Source organism: Heterodontus francisci, chromosome 6 (genome assembly GCF_036365525.1).
Source record: "Heterodontus francisci isolate sHetFra1 chromosome 6, sHetFra1.hap1, whole genome shotgun sequence".
NCBI classification, from domain to species: Eukaryota; Metazoa; Chordata; class Chondrichthyes; order Heterodontiformes; family Heterodontidae; genus Heterodontus; species Heterodontus francisci.
The window spans coordinates 121,896,263-121,921,451 of NC_090376.1; the positions used below are offsets into that span (position 1 = coordinate 121,896,263).

The 25,189-nt window shown below is 43.6% G+C and overlaps 1 protein-coding gene across 2 annotated transcripts; it reads left to right on the top strand.

Moving 5' to 3' along the window:
* The first annotated feature begins 1,704 nt into the window (after nt 1-1,704).
* LOC137371516 (G-protein coupled receptor 183-like) lies at nt 1,705-24,790 on the top strand. 2 transcript variants are annotated; one of them, XM_068034232.1, is made up of 3 exons: nt 1,705-1,817; nt 14,501-14,783; nt 18,308-24,790. In XM_068034232.1, exon 3 carries the CDS (start codon nt 18,339-18,341, stop codon nt 19,404-19,406), a length of 1,068 nt encoding a protein of 355 aa, XP_067890333.1. In that variant the 5' UTR covers nt 1,705-1,817; nt 14,501-14,783; nt 18,308-18,338; the 3' UTR covers nt 19,407-24,790. The 2 variants fall into 2 exon arrangements, with proteins under 2 accessions (XP_067890333.1, XP_067890332.1); XM_068034231.1 differs by lacking the exon at nt 14,501-14,783.
* Nucleotides 24,791-25,189: the final 399 nt, after the last annotated feature.

Here is a 25,189-nt window from a genome sequence, read left to right on the forward strand (position 1 = left end):
TGTGCACAAATTGACTGCCACTTTTCTGATGTTATGATAGCCGTTGCATTTCAAAGATGCACTTTATTGGCTGTAAAGTGCTTTGAGATCTTGAGGTCATGAAGAGTGCCATATGGGGGATGACACAGAATCTGCAGCAAAGAAACATTATCATTTGGCCCAATTGATCTATCCTGGCATTTATACTCCACCTCCACTTTTACCCAGCATGGCATATAAATACAAGTCTTTCCTTTTACTTCACTAGGTGAGTGGATTAAGAGAAGTATTGGTGCTCCTGGAAAGCTGGCGCAAAAAGATTTTTTTGTTGCTAAATGTGGGATGCACGTATTAACTATTTATATCACGACGTCATCACAAAATCAATGACAGAGTCTCACACTGACTGATGTGATGCACAGCTCTTCCAGAGATATTGCTTCCTGCTATTTTCAGCGTGTCTATTGACACCACTATGTCCGCCAATGAGTTGGAGGTGAGGCAGGACTTACAGCAGGACTCACACCAAACAGTCTCCTTTACAGCAAACAAAGTCCATTTACTCAGCAAACAGTATCTGTTTAAACATCACAGTACAGCAAACAGTCTGCAGAATCTACTTTAAAAGTGTTTGTATTAACTAGAGGAAATGGAAATCATGACCGAAACCAGGGTCATAGAGTCATTTACGGCGCAGAAGGAGGCCATTCGGCCTATTGAGTCCATGCCAGCTTTCCACGGAGCTATCCTGTCAGTCCCACTCCCATGCTCGAACCCTGTAGCCCTGCAAGTCTATTTCTCTCAACTGGCCATCCAGCTTCCTCTTGAAGTCACAGATTGTCTCCATTTCCATCAGCCTTGTGAGCAGTGAGTTCCAGGTCATTACCACCCGCTGTGTAAAAAAGTGCTTCCTCATAGTTCCCCCTGCAACTTTTGCTCAAAACTTTCAATGTGTGTCCCATAGTCCTTGTATGATTAGTTAATGGGAAGAGTGTTTCCTTGTATTATTCCAGTAAAATAGAATGAGTGGAGGTCAGTTATATCATACAAATTATGTGCTTAAAATTAATTGGGGTCCAGGTGTGATTGATGGGAAAATGACCCAACTATCTCCATTCTGGCTGGATCACTGTATGCAGCTGTTATATTAGCAGTGATGTTCCATTTTTAAAGCATTGATCCGTGTATGAAAAAGAAAGATGAGGGAGAGAGAGAGAGAAAAACAGAAAACAGTCAAGGAATTGTTCATTTCTAATCTTCATGTACCAGCACAACAATTTCATTCACTTCAACCATGTAGATCAAGCCATTGGAGATATTCTATCTTAATGATGCTATATAAATGCAAATTATTGTAGTTACAGTTTCCAGCACAGTCAGAAAATTGAATTATTTACAGGAGCAAAGGGTATGTTTTGGCCTTGTCCAATTGTTTCAGAAGTTACAGGAAAGTTCCAGCTCATTAAGTTGAAACAATCATGGCAAGTATGATGGAGTGTTAGTATTTAATCAAATAAGGTCAGATGAATGAAAGATAAATTTGCAGCAAAGAAATATGTAAATTTTGAGCAAAGAACGATTTTTATCTGCAGTGAACAAGAAGGCAGAGGTGGTTGTGACGATCATGATTAGCAACTTGATCCTGTGCTGCTGTAATATTGAGATCTAACCACATAGAAAGGTAGAACTGACTGCAATGTCAAAAGAAAGCAGCGACAGACTTTACACATTTGAACTCTCATCTCAGGGCCACGTGACTCTCACTTTTCAACACTGGCAGCATTCTGCTGACATTTCTTCAGAGACCTAAAGGAGCTGTGAGGAAATCTGTGCAGAAGGTGAGAATTTATGTGGTTAATTAAGGGCTAAAGGTGTTAAATTGGTTACATTTTTTAGACAGTTTTTTTAGGTGTAATATATGATGTACGGTGCACAGTTCTGATCGCCATAATTAAAAAAAGGATGTACAGAGACTGGATTCACAAAGGTGATAACAGAACTGAGGAGTTACACTTATCAAGAGAGACTGACAGGCTGGGGCTGTTGTCGCTCGAAAATAGAAGGCTGAGGGGGTGACCTGATAGAGGTCTTTAAAATTATGAAAGGGTTCGACAGGGTAAAGGCAGAGAACATTTTCCATTTGTGGGGCAAGACCAAAACTAGGGGTCATAAATATAAGATAGCCACTCATAAATCAAACAGGGAATTTAGGAGAAAGTTCTTTACCCATAAAGTGGTGAGAATGTGGAACTCGCTACCACATGGAGTGGTTGAGGCCAATAGTGCAGATACATTTAAAGGAAAGCTGGATAAACAGGTGACGAGGAAAGGAATAGAAGATAGGTTGGTAGGTTGAGATGAAGAGGGGTGGGAGGAGGTTTGTGTCAAGCAAAAACACCGATATGGACCAGCTGGGCTGAATGGCCTGTTTCTGTGTTGTAAATACTATGTAATCCTATCCAGTTATCCTTATCAGAATTAAATAGTCTTTAAATGACTCCTCCCTTCTGATGTTAGTCCGAATGTTAGTTCCAGGTTACCAACCCATCAGCAAATGTGAAAACCGTGCAACAGTCTGTAGGCACACAAGGCTTAAAGCCTGTTGTTAGCAGGGTGAGGGAGTGGGTGGGTGGATGTGGATATGGGTAGAACGGGGTGTGTGGGTGAGTAAATTAAATGCAATGTAACAAGTTGGGAATTAATTATGAATTATTCTTACGTTTTAGTAAAGAGGTAAAAATTAATTGTCTTCAGGTTCTTTACCCAGAAGCCTGGATTATTACATTGACCAATTTGCATGCATGTATTCTTTTCTGCAATAGAAAAATAGCAAAATGCACAATAATTAGGGTAGTCCCTGATTAGATAAGTTTAGACTAGAATTTGAAAATGAATTGAGGTGCAAAAGAATTCTCCATTTATGTGATGAATACATTGATTTTAGTTAACTTTAAACAAACATTGGATCGAATCAGAAATGCTGTTGAGAGGACAGACTAAATAGAAACCTCATCCAAAATTCCTACAAGAAGCATAAATGCATTGATTTTAAAACTGTCATCCTTGTTTACAAATCCCTCCGTGGCTTCACCGTTCCCTATCTCTGTAATCTCCAGCAGTCCCACAACCCTCCGAGATCTCTGTGCTCCTCCAATTCTGGCCTCTTTCACAACCCAATTTTAATCACTCCACCTTTGGTGCCACATCTTCAGCTGCCTGAGCCCTAAGATCTGGAATTCCTTCCCTAAACCTCTTTGCCTCTCTACTTCGCTGTCTTCCTTTTTTATATTTGTTCTGGGGATGCGGGTATCGCTGGCCAAGCCAACATTTATTGCCCATCCCTAAGTGCCCTTGAGAAGGTGGTGGTGAGCTGCCTTCTTGAACCACTGCAGTCCTTGGGGTGCAGGTGCACCCACAGTGCTGTTAGGGAAGGAATTAGGGTGACATGATAGAGGTTTACAAAGTTATGAGCGGCATGGACAGAGTGGATAGTCAGAAGCTTTTTCCCAGGGTGGAAGAGTCAGTTACTAGGGGACATAGGTTTAAGGTGCGAGGGGCAAAGTTTAGAGGGGATGTGCGAGGCAAGTTTTTTACACAGAGGGTGGTGAGTGCCTGGAACTTGCTGCCAGGGGAGGTGGTGGAAGCAGATACGATAGCGACGTTTAAGAGACATCTTGACAAATATATGAATAGGAAGGGAATAGAGGGATATGGGCCCCGGAAGTGCAGAAGGTGTTAGTTTAGGCAGGCAACAAGATCGGTGCAGGCTTGGAGGGCCGAATGGCCTGTTCCTGTGCTGTACTGTTCTTTGTTCTTTGAATTCCAGGATTTTGACCCAGCGACAGTGAAGAATGGTGATTATAGTTCCAAGTCAGGATGGTGTGTGGCTTGGAGCGGAACTTGTAGGTGGTAGTGTTCCCATGCACCTTCTGCCCTTGTCCTTCTTGGTGGTAGAGGTCATGGCTTTGGAAGGTGCTGTCAAAGGAGCCTTGGTGAGTTTCTGCAGTGCATCTTGTAGATGGTACACACTGCTGCCACTGTGCATCTGTGGTGGAGGGAGTGAATGTTGAAGGTGGTGGATGGGGTGACAATCATTGGGCTGCTTTGTTCTGGATGGTGTTGAGCTTCTTGAGTGTTGTTGGAGCTGCGCCCATCCAGGCAAGTGGAGAGTATTCCATCACACTCCTGACTTGTGCCTTTTAGGTGGTGGACAGGCCTAGGGAAGACAGGAGGTGAGCTACTCGCTGCAGAATTCCCAGCCTCTGACTTGCTCTTGTAGCCACAGCATTTATGTGACTGGTCCAGTTCAGTTTCTAGTCAATGATGACCCCTAGGATGTTGATTGTGGGGGATTCACTGATGGTAATGCCATTGAACGTCAAGGGGAGATGATTAGATTCTCTCTTGTTTGAGATAGTCATTGCCTGGCACTTGTGTGGCACAAACGTTACTTGCCACTTATCAGCCCAAGCCTTGCTGCATGTGGACATGGGCTGCTTCAGTATCTGAGGAGTCGCGAATGGTGTTGAACATTGTGCAATCATCAGCAAACATCACCACTTCTGACCTTATGATTGAGGGAAGGTCATTGATGAAACAGCTGAAGATGGTTATCCTAGGACACTACCCTAAGGAACCTCTGCAGTGATGTCCTGGGACTGAGCTGATTGCTCTCCAACAACCACAACCATCTTCCTTTGTGCTAGGTATGACTCCAACCAGTGGAGAGTTTTCCCCCGATCCCCATCGACTCCACTTTTGTTAGGGCTCCTTGATGCCATACTCGGTCAAATGCTGCCTTGATGTCAAGGCCAGTCACTCTCACCTCACCTCTGGAGTTCAGCTCTTTTGTCCATGTTTGGACCAAGGCTGTAATGAGATCAGGAGCTGAGTGGCCCTGACGGAACCCAAACTGAGCATCAGTGAGCAGGTTATTACTGAGCAAGTGCCGCTTGATAGTACTGTTGATGACAACTTCCATCACTTTACTGATGATCAGGAGTAGACGGATAGTGCGGGAATTGGCCGGGTTGGATTTGTCCTGTTGAATTTTCCGCATTGCCGGGTAGATGCCAGTGTTGTAGCTGTACTGGAACAGCTTTGCTAAGGGCGCGGCTAGTTCTGGAGCCCATGTCTTCAGTACTATTGCTGGAATGTTGTCAGGTCCCATAGCCTTTGCAGTATCCAGTGGCTTCAGCTGTTTCTTGCTATCACGTGGAGTGAATTGGATGGCTGAAGACTGACATCTACAATGCTGGGGACCTCAGGACGAGGCTGAGATGGATCATCCACTCGGCACTTCTGGCTGAAGATGGATGCAAATGCTTCAGCCTTGTCTTTTGCACTGATGCGCTGGGCTCCCCCATCATTGAGGATGGGATTATTTGTGGAGCCTCCTCCTCCTGTCAGCTGTTTAATTGTCCACCAGCACTCACGACTGGATGTGGCAGGACTGCAGAGCTTAGATCAGATCCATTGGTTGTGGGATCGCTTAGCTTTGTCTATTGCAAGCTGCTTTGGCTGTTTGGCATGCAAGTAGTCATGGGTTGTAGCTTCACCAGGCTGACACTTCATTTTTAGGTATGCCTGGTGCTGCTCCTGGCAAGACCTCCTGCACTCTTCATTGAACCAGGGTTGGTCTCCTGGCTTGATGGTAGAGTGGGTATATGTCAGGCCATGAGGTTACAGATTGTGGTTGAATACAATTCTGCTGCTGTTGATGGCCCACAACATCTCATGGATGCCCAGTTTTGAGTTGCTAGATCTGTTTGAAATCTGTCCCATTTAGCCCAGTGGTAATGGCACAAAACACGATGGTGGCTACCCTCTGTGAAGAGGGGACTTAGTGTCCACAAGGACTGTGCGGTCATCACTCCGACCAGTACTGTCATGGACAGATGCATCTGCAACAGGTAGATTGGTGAGGGCAACGTCAAGTTGGTTTTTCCCTCTTGTTGGTTCCCTCACCACCTGCCGCAGACCCAGCTATCAGCTATGTCCTTTAGGACTCGGCCAGCACGTTCAGTAGTGGTGCTATTGAGCTACTCTTGGTGGTGGACATACCCCACCCAGAGTACATTCTGCGCCCTTGCTACCCTCAGTCCTTCTTCCACTTGGTGTTCAACATGGAGAAGCACTGATTCATCAGCTGGGGGGTGGTGGGTGGCAGTAGGTGGTAATCGGCAGGAGGTTTCCTTGCCCATGATGCCATACGACTTCATGGGGTCCAGAGTCAATGTTGAGGACTCCCAGGGCAACTCCTTCCCGACTGTATACCACTGTGCCGCCACCTCTAGTGGGTCTGTCCTTCCGGTGGGATAGGTCATACCCAGGGATGGTGGTGTCTGGGACATTATCTGCAAAATTTGATTCCATGAGTATGACTATGTGAGGCTGTTGCTTGACTAGTCTGTGGGACAGCTCTCCCAGTTTTGGCATGAGCCCCCGGTTGGCATTAAGGAGGAGTTTACAGTGTCAACAGGGCTGGTTTTGCCGTTGTTCGTTTCCGGTGCCTGGGTCGATGCGGGTGGTCCATCCGGTTTCATTCCTTTTCTTAGACTTCACAGCAGTTAGATATAACTGAGTGGCTTGCTAGGCCATTTCAGAGGGCATTTAAGAGTCAACCACATTGCTGTGGGTCTGGAGTCACATGTAGGCCAGACCAGGTAAGGACGGCAGATTTCCTTCCCTAAAGGGCATTAGTGAGCCAGATGAGTTTTTACAACAATCGACAATGGTTTCATGGCCATCATTAGAATAGCTTTTTAATTCCAGATTTATTAATTGAATTCAAGTTCCACCAACTCATGCCCCCAGAGCATTGCCTAAGCTCTGAGTTACCAGTCCAGTGACATTACCACTGTGTCACCACTTGAAAACCTACCTCTTGAACCAAGCTTTTGGTCACCTGTCCTGACATGCCCTTATGTCTTGGCGTCTATTGTTACTTCATAAAGCTCCTGTGAATTCCCTTAGAATGTTTTCCTATGTTAAAGGTGCTATATAAATGCAAGTTGCTGCTGATGTACTTTCCAAACTTCAACAATCTATCTACATAAATGACAAACTGCTCCAGTCAGTGGCTCTAAAATGCAGAGGTGAAACTATGATAAGAGATGTTTCCTTTGTCTGATAGGTTCTAGTAGTGCAGTACTTTGATAGTTTGATAGTTTGGTGACACGTGGAGAAACAGACACACATGTGCCTTTTCTGTGTCAAGAGTAACGCTGGTCTTGAGGTGACGTTGAGCTTAGAAGGCAGGGATAATTCATTTAAAATTCTGCCCTCCCTATCTCTGTAATCTCACCCAGCCCCACAACGCTCTGAAATCTCTCTGCTCATCTAATTCTGGCCTCTTGCGCATCCCTGATTTTAATTTCTCCACCAATAGCAGCCTTGTCTTCAGCTGCCTGGGCCTGAACCTCTGGAATTCCCTCCCTAAACCTTCCCGCCTCTCTATCTCTCTCTCCTCCTTTAAGACGCTCTTTAAAACCTACCTCTTTGACCAAGCTTTTGGTCACCTGACCTATAATCTCCTTATGTGGCCCGGTGTCAAATTTTGCTCTTAAACACTCCCGTGAAGCAACTTGGGATGTTTTGTGAAATTAAGGGTGCTATATAAATGCAAGTTTGTGTTGTTATTATTTTCACACAACATTTGATTATATATTATTTATCATGAAACGGCTCTAAATCAGCAGCTCCCCAAAAGGAAGAAAATGGAATAATTTTGGGGTACAATTCCGACCCATAGTGCCTGTTTTTTGGGAGCTACGAGGGGCATTAGAGGTCCCAAGTGCTGACTGCGGTTCGTGCCCACTTCTGGTGCGAGATACAGTGGGTACCATATTAGTGAGGGTGTTAGTGCACGTGCAGTGACTGTTTGCTGGAAGCATGCAGAGTCGGCAGGTCATGACGCCGATCAGTGTGCAACGATGATTTGACGCCAGAGCTGCCATTTTTGGAGCTCGGTGCTCCAGCTAATGCCCTCTCTTAATTTCGCATGGCTGAAGATGCATTCAACGGCAGGGAGTACTCTTTCACTGGTGCTATTTAAAGGGATCAGAACTACTTTCAGGTTCGTTGCTGATTGATTGTTGGCTGTTGATACGATTGTAGACGTGTTTGGTACTTTCTAGAGTTTTTCAAAGTTGCTAATGTCTACAGGGACTGGTATGGCAGAGGCTGAAGAACTTGGTCCTGACTCCAAGGCGTCTGCACAAATCAGTTTCTCCTAGAAACAGGTAGGCATTCCTCTTGGAATGCAACATGACTTGGAGAATAAACAGAGACCACGCAGAACAGGAGAAGCTACGAAAAGCGGGAGGAGAAAGAGGTGGGGAAGAAGGGTTCTCAACAGGGGCCCATATCTGCCCAGGGTGTTCAGGGAACAATTCCTCAGCAGGGAACAGTGTGTCAGACATCTGCACTTCAGTAAGTTCATCCTCACTGAAATCTGTCACCTGCTGCAGCCACAATTGCAACCTCAAAGCAGGGTAAGGACGGCATTGCCAGTGGCTGTGAAGGTGACCGTGGCCATAAACCTTTATGTGCTTGGCTCCTTCCAGGCTGGAGCTGGAGATATTTGCAACATCTCCCAGTTTGCCTTTTGCATAAGGGGCTCTCAATTCAAAGGGAGCAGACTACACTTCATTCTCTATTGCCAGAGAGCAGCAGGCAGAGCGAGCACACATCTTTGCAAGGATTGCAGGCTTCCCTATGGTGCAGGGTGCCTTGACTGCCTGTGTATCACCTTACGGGAGCTGCATTTCAACTCTGAGATGTACTGCAATTGAAAGGGATTCCACTTCCTCAAAGTTCAGCTGGTATGCGACCATCTGTAGCGAATCATGCACCTGGCACACTGGCAGCAGTCATGATGGTTTCATTCTGCAGCAGCCCATTGTGCCAGCTACATTTGGGCCACCACAGAAAACCAATGGGTGGCTACTGGGTGACAAGGGCTGTCTGCTGATGATATGGCTGATGACTCCAGTGCACAACCTGTACACGTACAACAAAAACCAGGTTGCCACACGAAATGTGATAGAGCTGACTATTGGCAAGCTGAAACAAAGCTTCCGCTGCCTGGATTGCTCTGGAGGAAACCTGCAGTTCTCGGCAGAGCAGGTGTCAAGATTCATGTTAGTCTGCTGCATGCTTCACAACCTGAGGGGACAGTTCTACAGCAAGACGCTGAGGAGCAGGAGGAGGAGGAGGGAGGGAGGAGACAATCTACACAGCTTTTTCCTGGCCAGGCTGTCCGTGAACAACCCAGTAAACACAGCCCCAATTCCCCACTCACCAACACTCCTTACCTTCCCTCTCTCACTGACCATCACAGCATTTGCTTGGCCACAATGCAAAAATAAAAGCCAACATAAAATAAACATTCCAAATGAAATTTATAAATCAAATCGTACCATATTGCATACAAAAGTCAACTATTCACCCTTGTGCATTCCCTTAGTGCCTGTCTTCTATGTGCCTTTGTCTGTCCTAGTGTTCCTACACAGTGGTACCCCAGTGGCTGCGGCATGGCTGGTGGAAGGCTGCTGACTTTCAGTAAAGGAGACCTCTGGCAGCTCAGGGCCTAGAAGGCCTGGCTTCAGAGTGCACCATCTCAGCTTAGGCAGCAGCAAGGGCACTGACAGAGTGACTAAAAAAGAAAAATTTGCATTTCTATAGCACCTTTCATGATTTCAGGATGTCCCAAATAAAGTACTTTTTGTAGTGTAGTCACTGTTGTAACAGCCAATTTGCACACAGCAAGATCCCACAAACAGCAATGTGAATGACCAGATCATCTGTTTCAGTGATGTTGGTTGAGGGATAAATATTGGCCAGGACACCGGGAGAATTCTCCTGCTCTTCTTTGAAATAGTGCCGTGGGATCTTTTATGTCCACCTGAGAGGGCAGACAGGGCCAAAAGGCGAAACCTCTGACAATGCAGCACTCCCTCGGTAACGCAGTGGGAGTTGTCAGCCTTGATTTTTGTACTGATGACCTGGAGTGAGAGTTGAACCGGGAGCCTTGTCACCTCAAAGGCCCTATCAGCTAAGCCACAGGCAACACTTAGATGAGCAGTGGTGCGAGGGCAAATTCTGAAAATTCTGAGTGATGACAGCAGGTTTATGCTGCACAGAGTCACTGCCACACCCCTGGGTTAGCACCTCAATAACCATGGTAACCTTCTGGAGCACAGATTGCTGGACTGCTGTGATAGCCTGCAAACCTCTCTGAACACTGGTACCCGAGGGCTGACCTCGCTTAACAGAAATTTGAGTTTCCGGTACAGCAGTCGGACATTGGGTGGCTCCTGCTTGTGCAGCAATGGAAGTTGAGGAAACATACATCAGCTGTTGCATCATGGTTGGGTCCACTGTGGCTACAAGCGCATCCAGAGGCTGGGAATTCTGCAGGGAGTAACTCACCTCCTGACTTCCAAAGCCTGTCCCCCATCTACAAGGCACAAGTCAGGAGTATGATGGAATACAAAAACAAAAAGTGCTGGAAATACTCAGCAGGTCTGGCAGCATCTGTGGAGAGAGAAGCAAAGTTAATGCTTCAGCTCAGTGACCTTTATTCAGAACTGGCAAAGGTTAGAAAAGAATTAGGTTTTAAGCAAGTGAAGGGGAGAGGGGTGGGAGTGAGAACAAAGGGGAAGGTGTTTGATAGGGCAGAGGGCAGGAGAGATTAAATAACAAAGCTGTCCTGGGACAAAGGCAAAGATTGTGTTAATGCTTGTGGTGAAAGACAAAGCATTAGTCCAGAGAGAGTGTTAATAGCAGAATAATTTAGGGCGGCACAGTGGCGCAGTGGTTAGCACCGCAGCCTCACAGCTCCATGGACCTGGGTTCGATTCCGGGTACTGCCTGTGTGGAGTTTGCAAGTTCTCCCTGTGTCTGCGTGGGTTTTCTCCGGGTGCTCCGGTTTCCTCCCACAAGCCAAAAGACTTGCAGGTTGATAGGTAAATTGGCCATTATAAATTGTCACCAGTATAGGTAGGTGGTAGGGAAATATAGGGACAGGTGGGGATGTTTGTTGAGAATATGGGATTAGTGTAGGATTAGTATAAATGGGTGGTTGATGTTCGGCACAGACTCGGTGGGCCGAAGGGCCTGTTTCAGTGCTGTATCTCTAATCTAATCTAATCTAATCTAATGAGCAGCTCTGTCTACATGAAAAGCAGACACATGGTTAAAAAAAATATTTAAAAAGGCCAGTCATGCTCTGAAGTTATTGAACTCAATGTTCAGTTCACAAGGCTGGAGAGTGCCTAATCAAAAGATCAGGTGCTGCTCCTCGAGCTTGCGTTGATGTTCACTGGAACACTGGAGCAAGCCAAAGACAGAAATGTAGGCATGAGAGCAGGGGGAGTGTTGAAATGGCAAGCAACTGGAAGCTCGGGGTCATGCTTTCGGACTAAGCGGAGATGTTCAGCAAAGCAGTCACCCAATCTTGCTTTTTTGCTTTTATTTGTATGATGGAATAGTCTGCACTTGCCTGGATGGGTGCAACTCCAACAACACTCAAGAAGTTCGACACCATCCAGGACAAAGCAGCCCACTTGATTGGCACCCCATCCACAAACATGCACTCCCTCCACCACCAACGCACAGTGGCAGCAGTGTGTACCATCCACAAGCTGCACTGCAGCAATACACCAAGGATCCTTAGACAGCACCTTCCAAACCCGCGACCTCTACCACCTAGAAGAACAAGGGCAGCAGACACATGGGAACAGCTCCACTTGAAAACTCCCTTCCAAGTCACACACAATCCTGACCTGGAACGATATCACCATTCCTTCACTGGCACTGTGCTAAAATCCTGCAACTCCCTCCCTAACAGCACTGTGGGTGCACCTGTACCACATGGACTGCAGCAGGTCAAAAAGGTAGCTCACCACCACCTTCTCAAGGGCAATTAGGGATGGGCAATAAATGCTGGCCTGGCCAGCGACGCCCACATCCTGTGAACAAATAAATAGGAAGTCCCAATAGAGTTGGCCACCACTTCCATGCTAGAAAAGATACACTTGGAGCCCTGTGCAAGTTGGTGCTGGATATTGGCTTTCTGGCAGGCCTGCAAATGAACCAAGCATTTCATTGTGCATATCCATCAGTCTTCTTCTGTAGCCTGCCCCATTGAAGTGCTCATCAGAGTCCTCTGCAGCAGAACATGTGTGACCTTACCCTCCAGCGAGCTGGTATCTGCGCTACCCTTACTCCCTGCCCTGGCTGCAGGCCAAGCATGTTTGGTGCCTCACCATGTGCATATCTTGCCTTTAAGCTATCCTCTAAAGTGTGATATGCTGATGCTAACAGAATATCTGAGAGATTGACGGTTACAGGAACAGGAGTTTATTTACATGTATCCGATATCAATGGCTTGCAGTTTCAGTCTACATGAGGATCTGCACAAGTTCTATTACATCACTTCCTATGATGTAACACATTACTTACATATTCTGCTCAGTAATAACCCTATATTACATTATACTACATTTCCCTCCAATTCTCTGACTTCTTGGATTGTTAAACGCTGTGACGTTTTTACAAGTCTGCCATAACGCATTCTTCTCTCTTTAGAAGATGTCGACAATTTTGAGTCTTCTAGTTCTTCCTGCTCATTCTTTTGTACTTCAGTAGAACTATTTGATAACTCAAGTCCTTCACTCTGGTTGTCCTCTGGGTTGATGGCTGATTGCAGCTCTGTAGGTTCATCAACTTCTGAGATGATTGTTCCCCTTGTATTTACAGCTTCTTTGGTATCACTACCAATGACCTTCTGTTTTTCTTATCATCCCTCAGTCAGTTTGGACAATGTATGATCTTGGAGATAGTGATTGTTCTATCACTTCTACATATCTTCTATGATGTCTAACCCAAACTGATTCTCCAGGTTGTCCAGGTCTGTCATAATCCTTGGATTGAATAGATCATTCTCTATCCTCTCTCTCCCTCACTTTTTCCAAGTCTTCTGCACTCAATTGTGGTTTAAGCATTCTTGGAAGTATAGGAAGTTGTGTTCTTGATCTTTGTCCCATCAACAATTTGCATGGAGCTAAACCATTCTGAAATGTTGTTGCTTAATAGCTTTAAAGTGCTAATTGAAAATCTTGATTCATCTTTAACAAAGACTTCACAATCTTTACATCAGTGGCCTGCTACCCGACCTGAACCCAATGGGACCTGACAACATGTGTCGGGTGCGGGTCAGGTCAGGCCCATCTCCAGGCTCCAGCTTTCGGGCTGGGGTCGGGTCGGGCCGAGTCCAAGTCGAGTCGGGTCGGGCTGGGCCGGACACACAGGGTCGGTCAGTGCTGTGCCGTTAAGTATTAAAGATAAAAAAACTTACCTGAGCTGGGAGTCCGGGACAAAACTGAGTTTGCACAGTGAGCGAGTGACGTCACTATGACGTCATCACGCATGCTCGGCAGCTTCGTGGAGGTTCTGAGGCGGGAGGTAAGTAAACGGATGGCCGGGTTGGGTCGAGTTGGGACGGGCTCGGGTAGGGGCGGGCTTGGGGCAAAAGCGGAGGGACTTGGGCCAGGTCAGGCGCGGGTCCACGGTGGTTTGGTTGGATTCGGGTCGGGTTCGTTTTCCCGACCTAAAGTAGGCCTCTACACCTCATTTGCCTGAGGATATCTTGGTGAACTAGTGATCTGAGTAAAGCCATATGATTCTGCGAGCTCTTTGAAACATTCATTTGTGAATTGTGGGCCATTGTCAGATTTCACCACATCTGGGATCCTGTGCATGCCAAAGAGTTCCCTCAAGGATGTGACTACAGCACCTGAGGTCTGACCTTCAATTACTTCAATCCACCTCAAATAGTACTCAACAACGATTAAGAATATCTTATTCTAATGCACGAAAAGATCCATACTTTGACGTTCCCATCGTCTAGACGGAAATGATGATGACATTAGTGGCTCCTTCGTCTCATGACAATTGACAGCACACGTGTTACACCTCGATATCATCTCTTCGATCTCTTTCGATATGCCAGGCCACAAAACTGACCCTCTTGCCCTGGCTCTGCACTTTGTTATTCCTAAACATCCTTGGTGTAATCTTTCCAACATCTCTAATCTTAGTATCCTGGGGATAACAAATCTCTCGTCAAATATCAACAAATCATCAATGATACTCAAATGACCTGTTGCTTATAATATTGGCTTAATACTGGGTTGTGTAGCATGTACACTGGCCACCACTTCAAACAATATTCTCAACTTGCTGCACATACTTCATCTCCTTTTTAAACCTTCCTAATTTTGTCCAACTTCTGCATTGTAGCAGGTAAATACTCTGTTGTTGTTAAAGCAAACACTTCTGCGCCCTCAAAAACTAGAATGTCACCTTCTTTAGGTCCTGCTGATGTAATGCATGATAATGCATCTGCTGTTATTTGCTGTTTTCCATATTTGGTCTCAGCGTCAAATCTCATTAATCTCAATCGAAATATCTGCACTCTCGCAGGTAACTTTAATAGTTCTTTTGCATTCTGCAGAGTAACTAATGGTTTGTGATCCGTTTAATCTTAAATTGAAGACCTAGGACATAGAGATGGCCTCGAAATCTTACTGTTTGTTGTGAAAAGACACACTGCTCATTCAACATTAGACCAGCTTCCTGTAGTCTCTGCAACACTGCTCCCACTCTTGCATCGTGTTGCTGCTGACCTGCACCGTGGATCAACATGTTGTCTATGTGACAGATGATCCCTCCTCATCCCTCCAGGATTCTGGACATCGCTCTTTGGAAAATTTCCAGTGCTGACGTAATTCCAAAAGGTAATCTGTTAAAACAGAATCTTCCAAATGGTTATATAAAAGTCAGCAATAGTTTAGATTCTTCATCTGAAGGTACTTGCCAAAATTCACCATTGGCAGCTGATTTAGTGAAAATTCTGTTGCATCACTTCCTGTAATGAGAATTCTACAGATTGAGAATGAACAGTAAATGGTCTGGGATAGAACGTAGTCCCAGATTTAGATAAAAATTGTATATTTTGAATTATCTTTATCTGATAAGACACTGAATCAAACAGAAATGGGGTGTCGAGTGGAGAAGCTAGAATGATGGATTCCTGTATGAAGGCTCTAAAGTACTAGTAAGTACATTTAATAAGGGCTCCTGAAATAGTTGACAAATTGCTGAAATAGATTGGCAAAATGATGGAAAGTGATGGAAAGTTGAAAATACTCTGCTCAGAAAAAAAAGTTCTGCAGGACCTCTGCTATTAACAATTATTGAGATATGCAATGGGGATTGTTGCCCTATTATTATATCTACTGATGATATACAGCTCTGTGGCAAGTCAGAAGACTGAATATCTCCAGAGAGTCTTGAACCAATTATACAGCTGCCTTGAAATATAATTATTTTAGAATCATGCAGCACAGAAGGAGGCCATTCAGCCCATTGTGCCTTTGCTGGCTCTTTAAGAAAGCCATCTAATTAATCCCACTTCCTCTGCTCTTTCCCTGGAGCCCTACAAATGATTTCCCCATCAAATATTCATCCAATTTCCTTTTGAAAGTTACTATTGAATCTGTTTCCGCCGCCCTTTCAGGCAGTGCATTCTGGATCACAACAACTCGCTGCTTAAAAAAAATTCTCCTCATCTCCCCCTCATGTTCTTTGCCAATGATCTTCCATCTGTGCCCTTTGGTCACTGACCCTCCTGTCAGTGGAAATAATTTCTCCTTATTTGCCCTTCATGATTTTGAACATCTCAATCAAATCTCCCCTTAACCTTCTCTGTTCTGAGAGTCCCAGCTTCTCCAGTCTCCCCAAATAACTGAAGTCCCTCGAGTGTGTTCAGGAAAACTTTTCTACAGCAGTATGTTTCGAGTCCAATGAGAAAGGAGGCACTGATAGACCTGGTTCTTGGGAATGAGGTGGGCCAAGTGGATTAAGTATCAGTAGGAGAGCATTTAGGGGATAGTGATCATTGCATCATAAGGTTTAGGCTGACTATGGAAAAGGGCAAAGAAAAATCCAGAGTAAGAATAATTAACTGGGGGAAGGACAACTTCAATGCGGTAAGAACAGAGCTGCGGCGAATAAATTGGAGTCAAAGGTTGGCAGGAAAAATGATAAGTGAACAATGGGCTACCTTCAAAGAAGCGATAGTTCGGGCACAGACAAGGAATGTTCCCTCAAAGTGGAAAGCTAGGGTAAACAAATCCAGAGCTCCTTGGATGACGAAAGAGGTAGCGATGAAGAAAAAGTGTGCTTAGGACAGATGTCAGGAAGAAAATATTATTGAGGACCAGGCTGAATATAGAAGGTCCAGAGGGGAAGTGAAAAAGCAAATAAGAGAAGCAAAGAGAGGGCATGAAAGGAGACTGGCAGCTAACATTAAAGAGAATTCCAATGTTTTCTATAGGCATATAAATAGTAAAATGGTAGTAAAAGGAGGAGTGGGGCTGTTTAGGGACCAGAAAGGGATTTACAAATGGAGGCAGAGGGTATAGCTGAGGTATTAAATGAATACTTTGCATCTGTCTTCACCAAGGAAGAAGATGCAACCCAGGCAATGCTGAAAGAGGAGGTAAGTCAGACATTAGAAGGGTTTAAAATTGATAAGGAGGACGGATTAGATAGGCTGTCTGTACTTAAAGTGGATAAAGCACCAGGACCAGATGCATCCAAGGATACTGAGCAGTGAGGGTGGAAATCACAGAGGCACTGGCCAAATTTTTCAGTCTTCCTTAGACTCGGGGTTGGTGCCAGAGGACTGGAGAATTGCCAACGTTACACCCTTGTTCAAAAAAGGGTGCAAAGATAGGCCCAGCAACTACAGGCCAGTCAGTTTAACTTCGATGGTGGGGAAACTTCTAGAAAGAATAGTTCTGGACAAAATGAATAGTCACATGGACAAATGAGGGTTAATTAAAGAGAGCCAGCACGGATTTCTTAAGGGAAAATCATGTTTAACTAACTTGCTGGAGTTTTTTGAGGAGGTAGCAGAGAGGGCAATGCAGTTGATGTGGTGTACATGGACTTTCAAAAGGCCATTGATACAGTGCCACACAACAGACTTGTGAGCAAAGTCTCATGGAATAAAAGGGACTGTAGCAACATGGATACGGAATTGGCTGAGTGACAGGAAACAAAGAGTAGTGGTTAACAGATTTTTTCCAGGCTGGAGGAAGGTTTGTAGTGGAGTTCCTCAAGGGTCAGTATTGGAATCCTTGCTTATCCTGATATATATTAATGACCTCGACCTTGGTGTACAGGGCACAATTTCAAAGTTTGTGGATGATACGAAACTTGGAAGCATTGTGAACTGTAAGGAGGATAGTGTAGAACTTCAAAATGACATTGAAAAGTTCGTGGAATGGGCGGACAGGTGGCAGATGAAGTTCAATGCAGAGAAATGTGAGGTGAATCATATTGGCCAGAAGAACATGGAGAGAAAATATAAAATAAAAGGTACAATTCTAAAGAGAGTGCAGGAGCAGAGGGACCTGGGTGTATATATGCATAAGTCATTGAAGGTGGCAGGACAGGTTGAGAGAGTGGTTAATAAAGCATACAGTATCCTGGGATTTATTAATAGGGGCACAGAGTACAGTGCAAGAAGGTTATGTTGAACTTGTATATAGTTTGGGCTCAGCTGGAATATTGCATCCAGTTCTGGGCACCGCACTTTAGGAAAGACATGAGGGCATTGGAGAGAGTACAGAAAAGATTCATGAGAATGGTTCCAGGATGAGGAATTTCAGTTATGAAGATAGATTGGAGAAGTTAGGACTGTTTTCCTTGGAGAAGAGAAGGCAGAGAGGTGATTTGATCGAGTTATTCAAAATCATGAGGGGTCTGGACAGAGTAGATAGAGAGAAACTGTTCCCACTCGTGAAAGGACTGAGAACAAGAGGACACAGATTTAAAGTATTTGGTAAGAGAAGCAAAAGCGACATGAGGAAAAACTTTTTCACGCAGCGAGTGGTTAAGGTTTGGAATGCGCTGCCTGATAACGTGGTGGAGGCAGGTTCAATTGAAGCATTCAGAAGGGAATTAGACAGTTATATGAAAAGGAAGAATGTGCAGGGTTACGGGGAGAAGGCAGGGGAATGGCACCAGGTGAATTGCTCCGAATGTCCTCCTTCTGCACTGTAACAATTCTGTGATCTCTGATCCCATTCTGGTATATCTGCTCTGCACCCTCTTCAAGGCCTTTAATTCCTTTTTATCTCTATGTGTACATCTAGTTACGGTTTATGTCCTAAAAATTAACCTTCTTAAACCATACTTGCTTTTTAATGAGGAAATATTGCAATGACTTTTATTTCTTTTTTTTAAACAGAAGGAAGAACTACATCAAATACAGAGTTAAAATGGTCACTGTTGCTTCTTATGCGACCATGAATAGTTCCGCCAATGTGACCTGTGATGTGTACATGCACCATGAGACAGCTAAAATCATGATTTCTTTTCTTTACATCATTATTCTCATAATCGGTTTATCAGGAAACATTTTAGCCCTGCACATAACTTTCCAAAAACATCGAAAAATCAATTCAACCACGCTTTATTTAATCCACCTAGCTGTCTCTGATGCCCTCTTCACCTTTGCTCTACCAACTCGAATTATCTACACCATCCGAGGATTTGACTGGCCGTTCAGTGAAGCACTGTGTCGAATTTCTGCGGTCATTTTCTACATAAATACTTACGTCAGCATTCAGTTCATGACCTGTTTGAGTGTTGACCGTTACATTGCAGTGGTGCACCCTCTTCGATTTGCCAAGTTTCGGAAAGTACAAAAAGTTAGATACATCTGCGCTGCAGTTTGGGTCTTTGTTTTCATCCAGACAGCTCCCTTGCTGTTTATGACAATGACCAAGAAGAATAATGGCTTGGTGACCTGTATGGAGTACCCAAACTTTGAAACAAATGCAAACTTGCCGAAACTACTTCTCTGTGCCTGCTTTTTGGGATATTGCCTCCCGGTCTCAGTCATACTCTTCTGCTACTCTCGAGTCAACGTGAAACTCTGCAAGACAGCAAAGGAAAACCCGCTAACCGAAAAACTAGGCAGGAACAAAAAGGCCGTCAATGTCATTCTGCTTGTTCTGCTGGCATTTCTGATCTGTTTCACTCCGTATCACCTCACCATCATCCAGTACATGATCCGAAAGCTCATCTCCCAACAGAGTTGCTGGCAGCAGCAAGTCTTCAAGGTTAGCCTGCAAGTGTCCGTCTGCTTCATGAACCTGAACTGCTGCATCGATCCACTTATCTACTTCTTTGCGTTCAAGGGTTACAAAAGAAAGGTTTTGGGTATAATTAGGCGCCACATCACATTGGCTTTTCCTGTCTCAATGAAGAGCAACTCTGAAAACAACAGCACTCCTGCCACAGTGAGTCAAAGCCAAGGGTCAGCATCAGGATCTGCTAATTGATACTTGCCAATCTGTTGGTTTCTCACCAAAATACAACTTCCTTGAGCAAACGTGGCAAACACTAGTACTTTTCATTGTTAACTCGGTACTAATCCTTTGTCAAGTTCAGATCGGCCATGATCTTATTGAATGGCAGAGCAGGCTCAAGGGGCCGAGTGGCCTACTCCTGCTCCTAATTCTTATGTTCTTAAGCTAAAGCTGGTGGGTGACCTGATATGGCTTTATTCCGTTATCTGCATACACTCTTGTGAAATGTATAAAGCTAATTTAGAGTATTTTATTCATAGATCAATTTTTTCCCCCATGTTATGAGCTGGGAGCTAGAAACAGTCCTTTTAGCGGCTCAGTGGGTGGCATTCTCTCCTGAGTCCAAAGGTTATGGGTTCAAGTCCCACTCTAGAGACTTAAGCACAAAATCTAGGCTGAGACTCACAATGCAGTACTGAGGGAGTGCTTTGGGACTTCCTGAGGTTGTGAAAGGCGCTATAGAAATACAAGACTGTTTTTGAAGGCCACACAAAGTTCCCGTATCGAACAGTGGGATATTAAATGTCTGGAGCAGTCTGCAGAAACAATTCCTTGTTTTCAATGTGAAATATGACCGACAAGGGTCGATAGCTAGCATAGTGGCAAAGCTCGTTTTTGGCTTTATTGGTTCATGTTATTTCAGTATGATCAACAAATTTGGTTTGCGATGGAATGAAATGTAAGAAAAGATAAATTGTGCTGTTATTAAAATGAACTAACTGTACACTGTTCTAATTTTACATCCACCCTGTATAATTAAATACAAATTTGGCTGTCACTTTATTGAAGGAGATCAAAATATGCAGGACATGATTCCAAAGACTAGGAACAAGTGGGGATGTTGCTCAGGAACAGGTTATGAATGAAACAGGAATCAGTTAGACACTCTTTAATTGCACTTGTTAATGTTTGAAGAATAGGGCTGCGGGAAGTAAGTGGGAATAGCTTTGGATTGCTCCAGGAAAAAGCTAGTACAAACAAGATGGGCCAAATTGCCTCCATCTGTGCTATGACATTCTATGGTTCTAAAATTCTACATGGTGTGAAAGAAAGTTTTTTTTTGTTGCAGAATTCATTGCATTGCATCGAATGTTTAAGTTATAAAGGAAAGCTGTCAATGCAAAAGGAGTTTTGGCCATTAGATATCATTAGTATTAGACAGTTGAGAGTTAGTGTAGTGTTAATGACAATTCAAAGTAATGAAAGGAATTGCAAAAACTTTAAAAACAATCATTTGTGAACAAGCTACATGCTGACAGTTAAATATTAAGAGGCCATTTTTGACCGTGCCAAGCATATCTCACCAAATATTCACCAAGTATTTCAACACATTGTCATGAGAGCCCCCCACCTGCCAAGAATGAGGCACATTAATTTTGTCATGAACATTGATTTTAAACTGTTACTGGAGTGAAGAAAGGACTTATTAAACAGACAGTGATTGGAAGGACAAAGGACCATTCCCTGACACATTTAACCCACAATGGACCTTGATCACTAGGTATTGTGTAAGAGGAGCATTCCAGAGACTGCAAAGGTGATACAATCCAAGATGTGGTCAGACCAATTAGTCACATGACTAACCTGCTTGGCAACCTGGGGTTTTCTGAATTGTGCAGTTTGAATTCAGAAAGTCTGTTTTGCTCTTGAACTGAGAAGATCTCTCCTGTCTGCTCCCATCTCTGTCTCTGCCTCTGAATCCACTGAAGACACATGAACCCCAAGAGAGAAAAGTCTCCTGCAGCAAACAAGGTTTAAGAAGAATACTGGGCCCCAATGAAAAGCACGATCTACCTACAATCAAGGACTCTACAGTGAGCTCGAAGAACCGTAACAAAAACTCTTCAGATATTGCCTCAAACTTTTCACTTTATTTTTCTTCTGCTCTTCTCTGTCTCTATTTGCATGTGTGTATCACGTATGCCTGCTAGCGTGGGTGCGTCATGTATCTGTAGACGTCAACAGAATTAGAGTTTAAGTTCAAGTTGAGTAAATTTCAACTTTTCTTCTTTAAACCTAAGAAAGCCTGTTTGTGCTGGTTTCTTTGCCTTATAATTGGAAAGCGGTGAACAAAGATTCACCAAGGGGGAACCAAAAACACAGTGTGTTTAAAATTAAACCCTGCTATGGTAAGACCAGGTGAAGGCTGAGAGGGAGCCCTAGACACCTTTCTCACCTGGTCGTAACAACATGTACAGTATCCATTACTGTGCAATTTGTGAAGAGCTTTGCATTTGTCATTTTCTCATGGTGACAATCTGGTACATCTCAATGTGTGTGCTCCTCCGATTCTGGCACCTTATGCACCCCCAATTTTGATCGCTCCACCATTGGCGGTCGTGCCTTCAGCTGCCTGGGCCCTAGGCTCTGGAACTCCCCCCACACCCCACCCTCTCCTCCTTTAAAACTCTCCTTAAAACCTACCTTTTTGACCAAGATTTCAGTCACCTATCCAAATATCTCCTTATGTGACTCGGTGTCAAATCCTGTCTGATAATGCTTCTGTGAAGTTTATCACTGCAATCTACCGTTATCCTTTCCAAACTAGATGTACTATTAGACTACTGTAGCTGTAAAAGGGTACTTTTTTTTTTATTCGTTCATGGGATGTGGGTGTCGCTGGCCAGGCCAGCATTTGTTGCAATGTATTTTTCAGTATCATCCTGCAAACAGGCTGAGGTAGTGTAGTGGTTATGGTACGAGCTACTCCAAGGTCATGAGTTCAAATCTCACCAAGTGCTTCTGGAATATGAACCTGCTACTACTTGTGACTCCAGTTCACATGGAAACAGGGGGAGGCTATTCAGCCCCTGGAGCCTGTTGCATCTTATAATTAAATAATAGCTTAACTTCATCTACCCACCTTGATTCCATAACCCTTAATACCCTTGCCTAACAAAAATCTACCAATCTCAATTTTCAAATTTCCAATTGACCCCCGGCCTCAACAGCTTTTTGACGGAAAAGAATTCCAGATTTCCACACCCCTTTGTATAAAGGAGTGTTTCCTGACATCACTCCTGAACCACCTGGCTCTAATTTTAAGCTTATACCTCCTTGTTCACATTTTACATGATTGACTCTCAAAAACACAAACCAATTACCCAAAGACTCCGCGCCACATCTCAGGGCAACGAGAGATACTTGAAAAAACAAAATTGCAGAGCTATTGGGAAAGAGCAGGGGTGTGGAACTAATTGGATAGATCTTTCAAAGAGCTGGCACAGGCACAATGGGCTGAATGGTCTCCTACACTCGATCATTCTATTATTCCTTTAAAATGACTCTTGTTGGAAAGAACAAGAGTGGACATCAGGTGGTAGTCCCCTGAGGATGAAGTTGCCTGTCAACAATCAGAATCCGGCCTCATGCTGGAAGAAAGATCATTTGGACAAGATACTGACAGGAGATAACTCCAGTGAGAATAACAATGAGAATAAGTGAGAATAACAGTAAGAATAAGTGAGAATAACAGTGAGAATAACAATCTGACTAGCTTCATTAGGAGAGGAAAGGGCCAACAAAAAAGATTTAAAGACAATGCCAAACATTTGCATTTATCTATATTACATACTTCACATATATTGTATAATTTTAACCTTGATTTAATATCTTACATTGGTCACTACCATCTCCATGGTGAAGGCTGTATAAATCTATTGCAGATCGCTGTGTCCAAGCTAAGAACACATCAGTACAAACACATGTATTCATAAACATTTTTAACATAGCTTTCATCCATTTCTCAGCTCTCAATCTTACCTGATTGTTTTTTTAAAGAACATGGTGTGTTGAATTTACCTTTCTCTGGCACAAATCCATATTTAGGTTTGAATAAACTGCACTAAGAAGGCATTAACCTATATTTCTGAGGTTGCTTCTATCATTGTTGGGAAGAAAATCAAACAGAATTCAGAGCACAGAAACAGGCCATTCGGCCCACTGGTCTGTGCTGGTGTTAATATGCCACACGAGCTTCCTCCCGCCCCTCTTCCTCTCACCCCATCAGCATATCCTTCTATTCCTTTCTCCCTCGTGTGTTTATCCAACTTCCCCTTAAATGTCTCTATGAGGAAAATTAGAAAAAAGTTAAAGAACAAAGGCAACATTCAGAAATAACCCCAACTTAGTGCTGTTGTAGAGAGCTTGCTTGGATGGGTCTGTCCAGCGAGAGGATGGGCAGAATCACTAATGTTTAATCTAAGTTTCTTCGCATAGGCAGAGTAATGTTGAAAGTGTTTTACATTTTCACACAAAATCTCCAGCAGCTTGTAAATTCTAACTCAACGATGTTTTAGAAACCAGTCCTTAACATAACTTCCAGTCTAAAGGTTAGCAAAGCAATAACTATATTTTGCTTTTTGTTTTTTTGTGTTTTTTTTTGTGGAACCTGATTTATTTCTAAAATTTAACCACAAAAGGCTAAGGAAAAAAAATAGAGAAAACTACTTGAAATGCCCATAGTAGAGGACACTGCAGGTTTGGGAAGAATCAGAGAGAAGATGGGTTAAATTGGGAAACAATAACTTGGTGAAGCTAAACTGGAATTGGGGATGTTGGTAAACGGGGGTTTCTGGGCTGTGGGACGGAGGAGAGAGCATTCAGTGTTAAAGACCATGGATACAAACAATGGCTTCAACATATTGATCCTAAACAGAGCTTTATTAATACATTTTGATCACAAATAAAATTTCCCCCACATTGTTAATCTCACACTTCGACAGAACTCTTACTTGCTTTGGAAGCTGTGACAGCACAAGGTGAACAACATTCCTGTGGACTTTTTGTGAAGTTTTATAAATTTTATTGAAAACACTTTTACTGTTTTGGAGAAGTTCACAGTTGGTTTTTCCTCATATTCCGCTTGCTTTCATTTTACTACCAGTTATTGCAAAACGTTTTTTGTCTTCTTGATTTCTCTGTACAGTGCAGCAACAGTTTAGTATTTTTAAGTGTTTTTGGACAATATGTAATGCAATACGTGGATCTTGGTTCAATAAATTACTCTTATGTAGAAAATGTTTCCAATGTATCAAGTAATAGGCATACTCTTGTAGACTTGTCATTTTATTCTTACTCGTTAACAGTTACCACTATGAAATCAACTATTTCACTGGGGTTTTTTCTTTTCCAGTTGGAAGAGGGTGAAGTGATTGATTGCACTGCTTTGTGTATTTCACTTGCTAATTTTTTTTTATCCCTCCAGTATTTGGTGGTAATTATCACCTTAGTTATTGGCAGAACAAGTGGTGTTACAAGTAATAAGCGAAACATTTAATGTGCTGCTTTTCATGAGAGAAAGAGCAGCAGGCTTGGAGGATTTGGAGGTTATGCAATGCTCAAATGACTCGACATTCTTACAATTTGTCAAGTCGTGTGCCATTAAAAAATAAACTTGTTTTGTAAATTAGAAGCATGGTGTTTGCACTTTATGTGCAATTTACATTAATGCTAAATTTATTAGATCTACTGCAGCCGACACCATCCTTCCTGATGTTTGTTTCAGCATTGCAATGCTTTCTGCACCTTGTGGTCAGGATCTGCCTGCATACCCCTGTGTTCCACTGTGCGTGCACACACAATGCAGCAGCTCACACAATGCAACTGTCATCAAACAAGCAGGAGCATCAATATAATATTCAAATGATGCAGAAGTAATGTCAGAAACTGGCTGTGTCCTTTCCCATCAGTTTCATGCTACTTTCCAAACCTATGCAGCCTCTGTGTTGATGCCCAGACTCAGTGCTTTACATTTG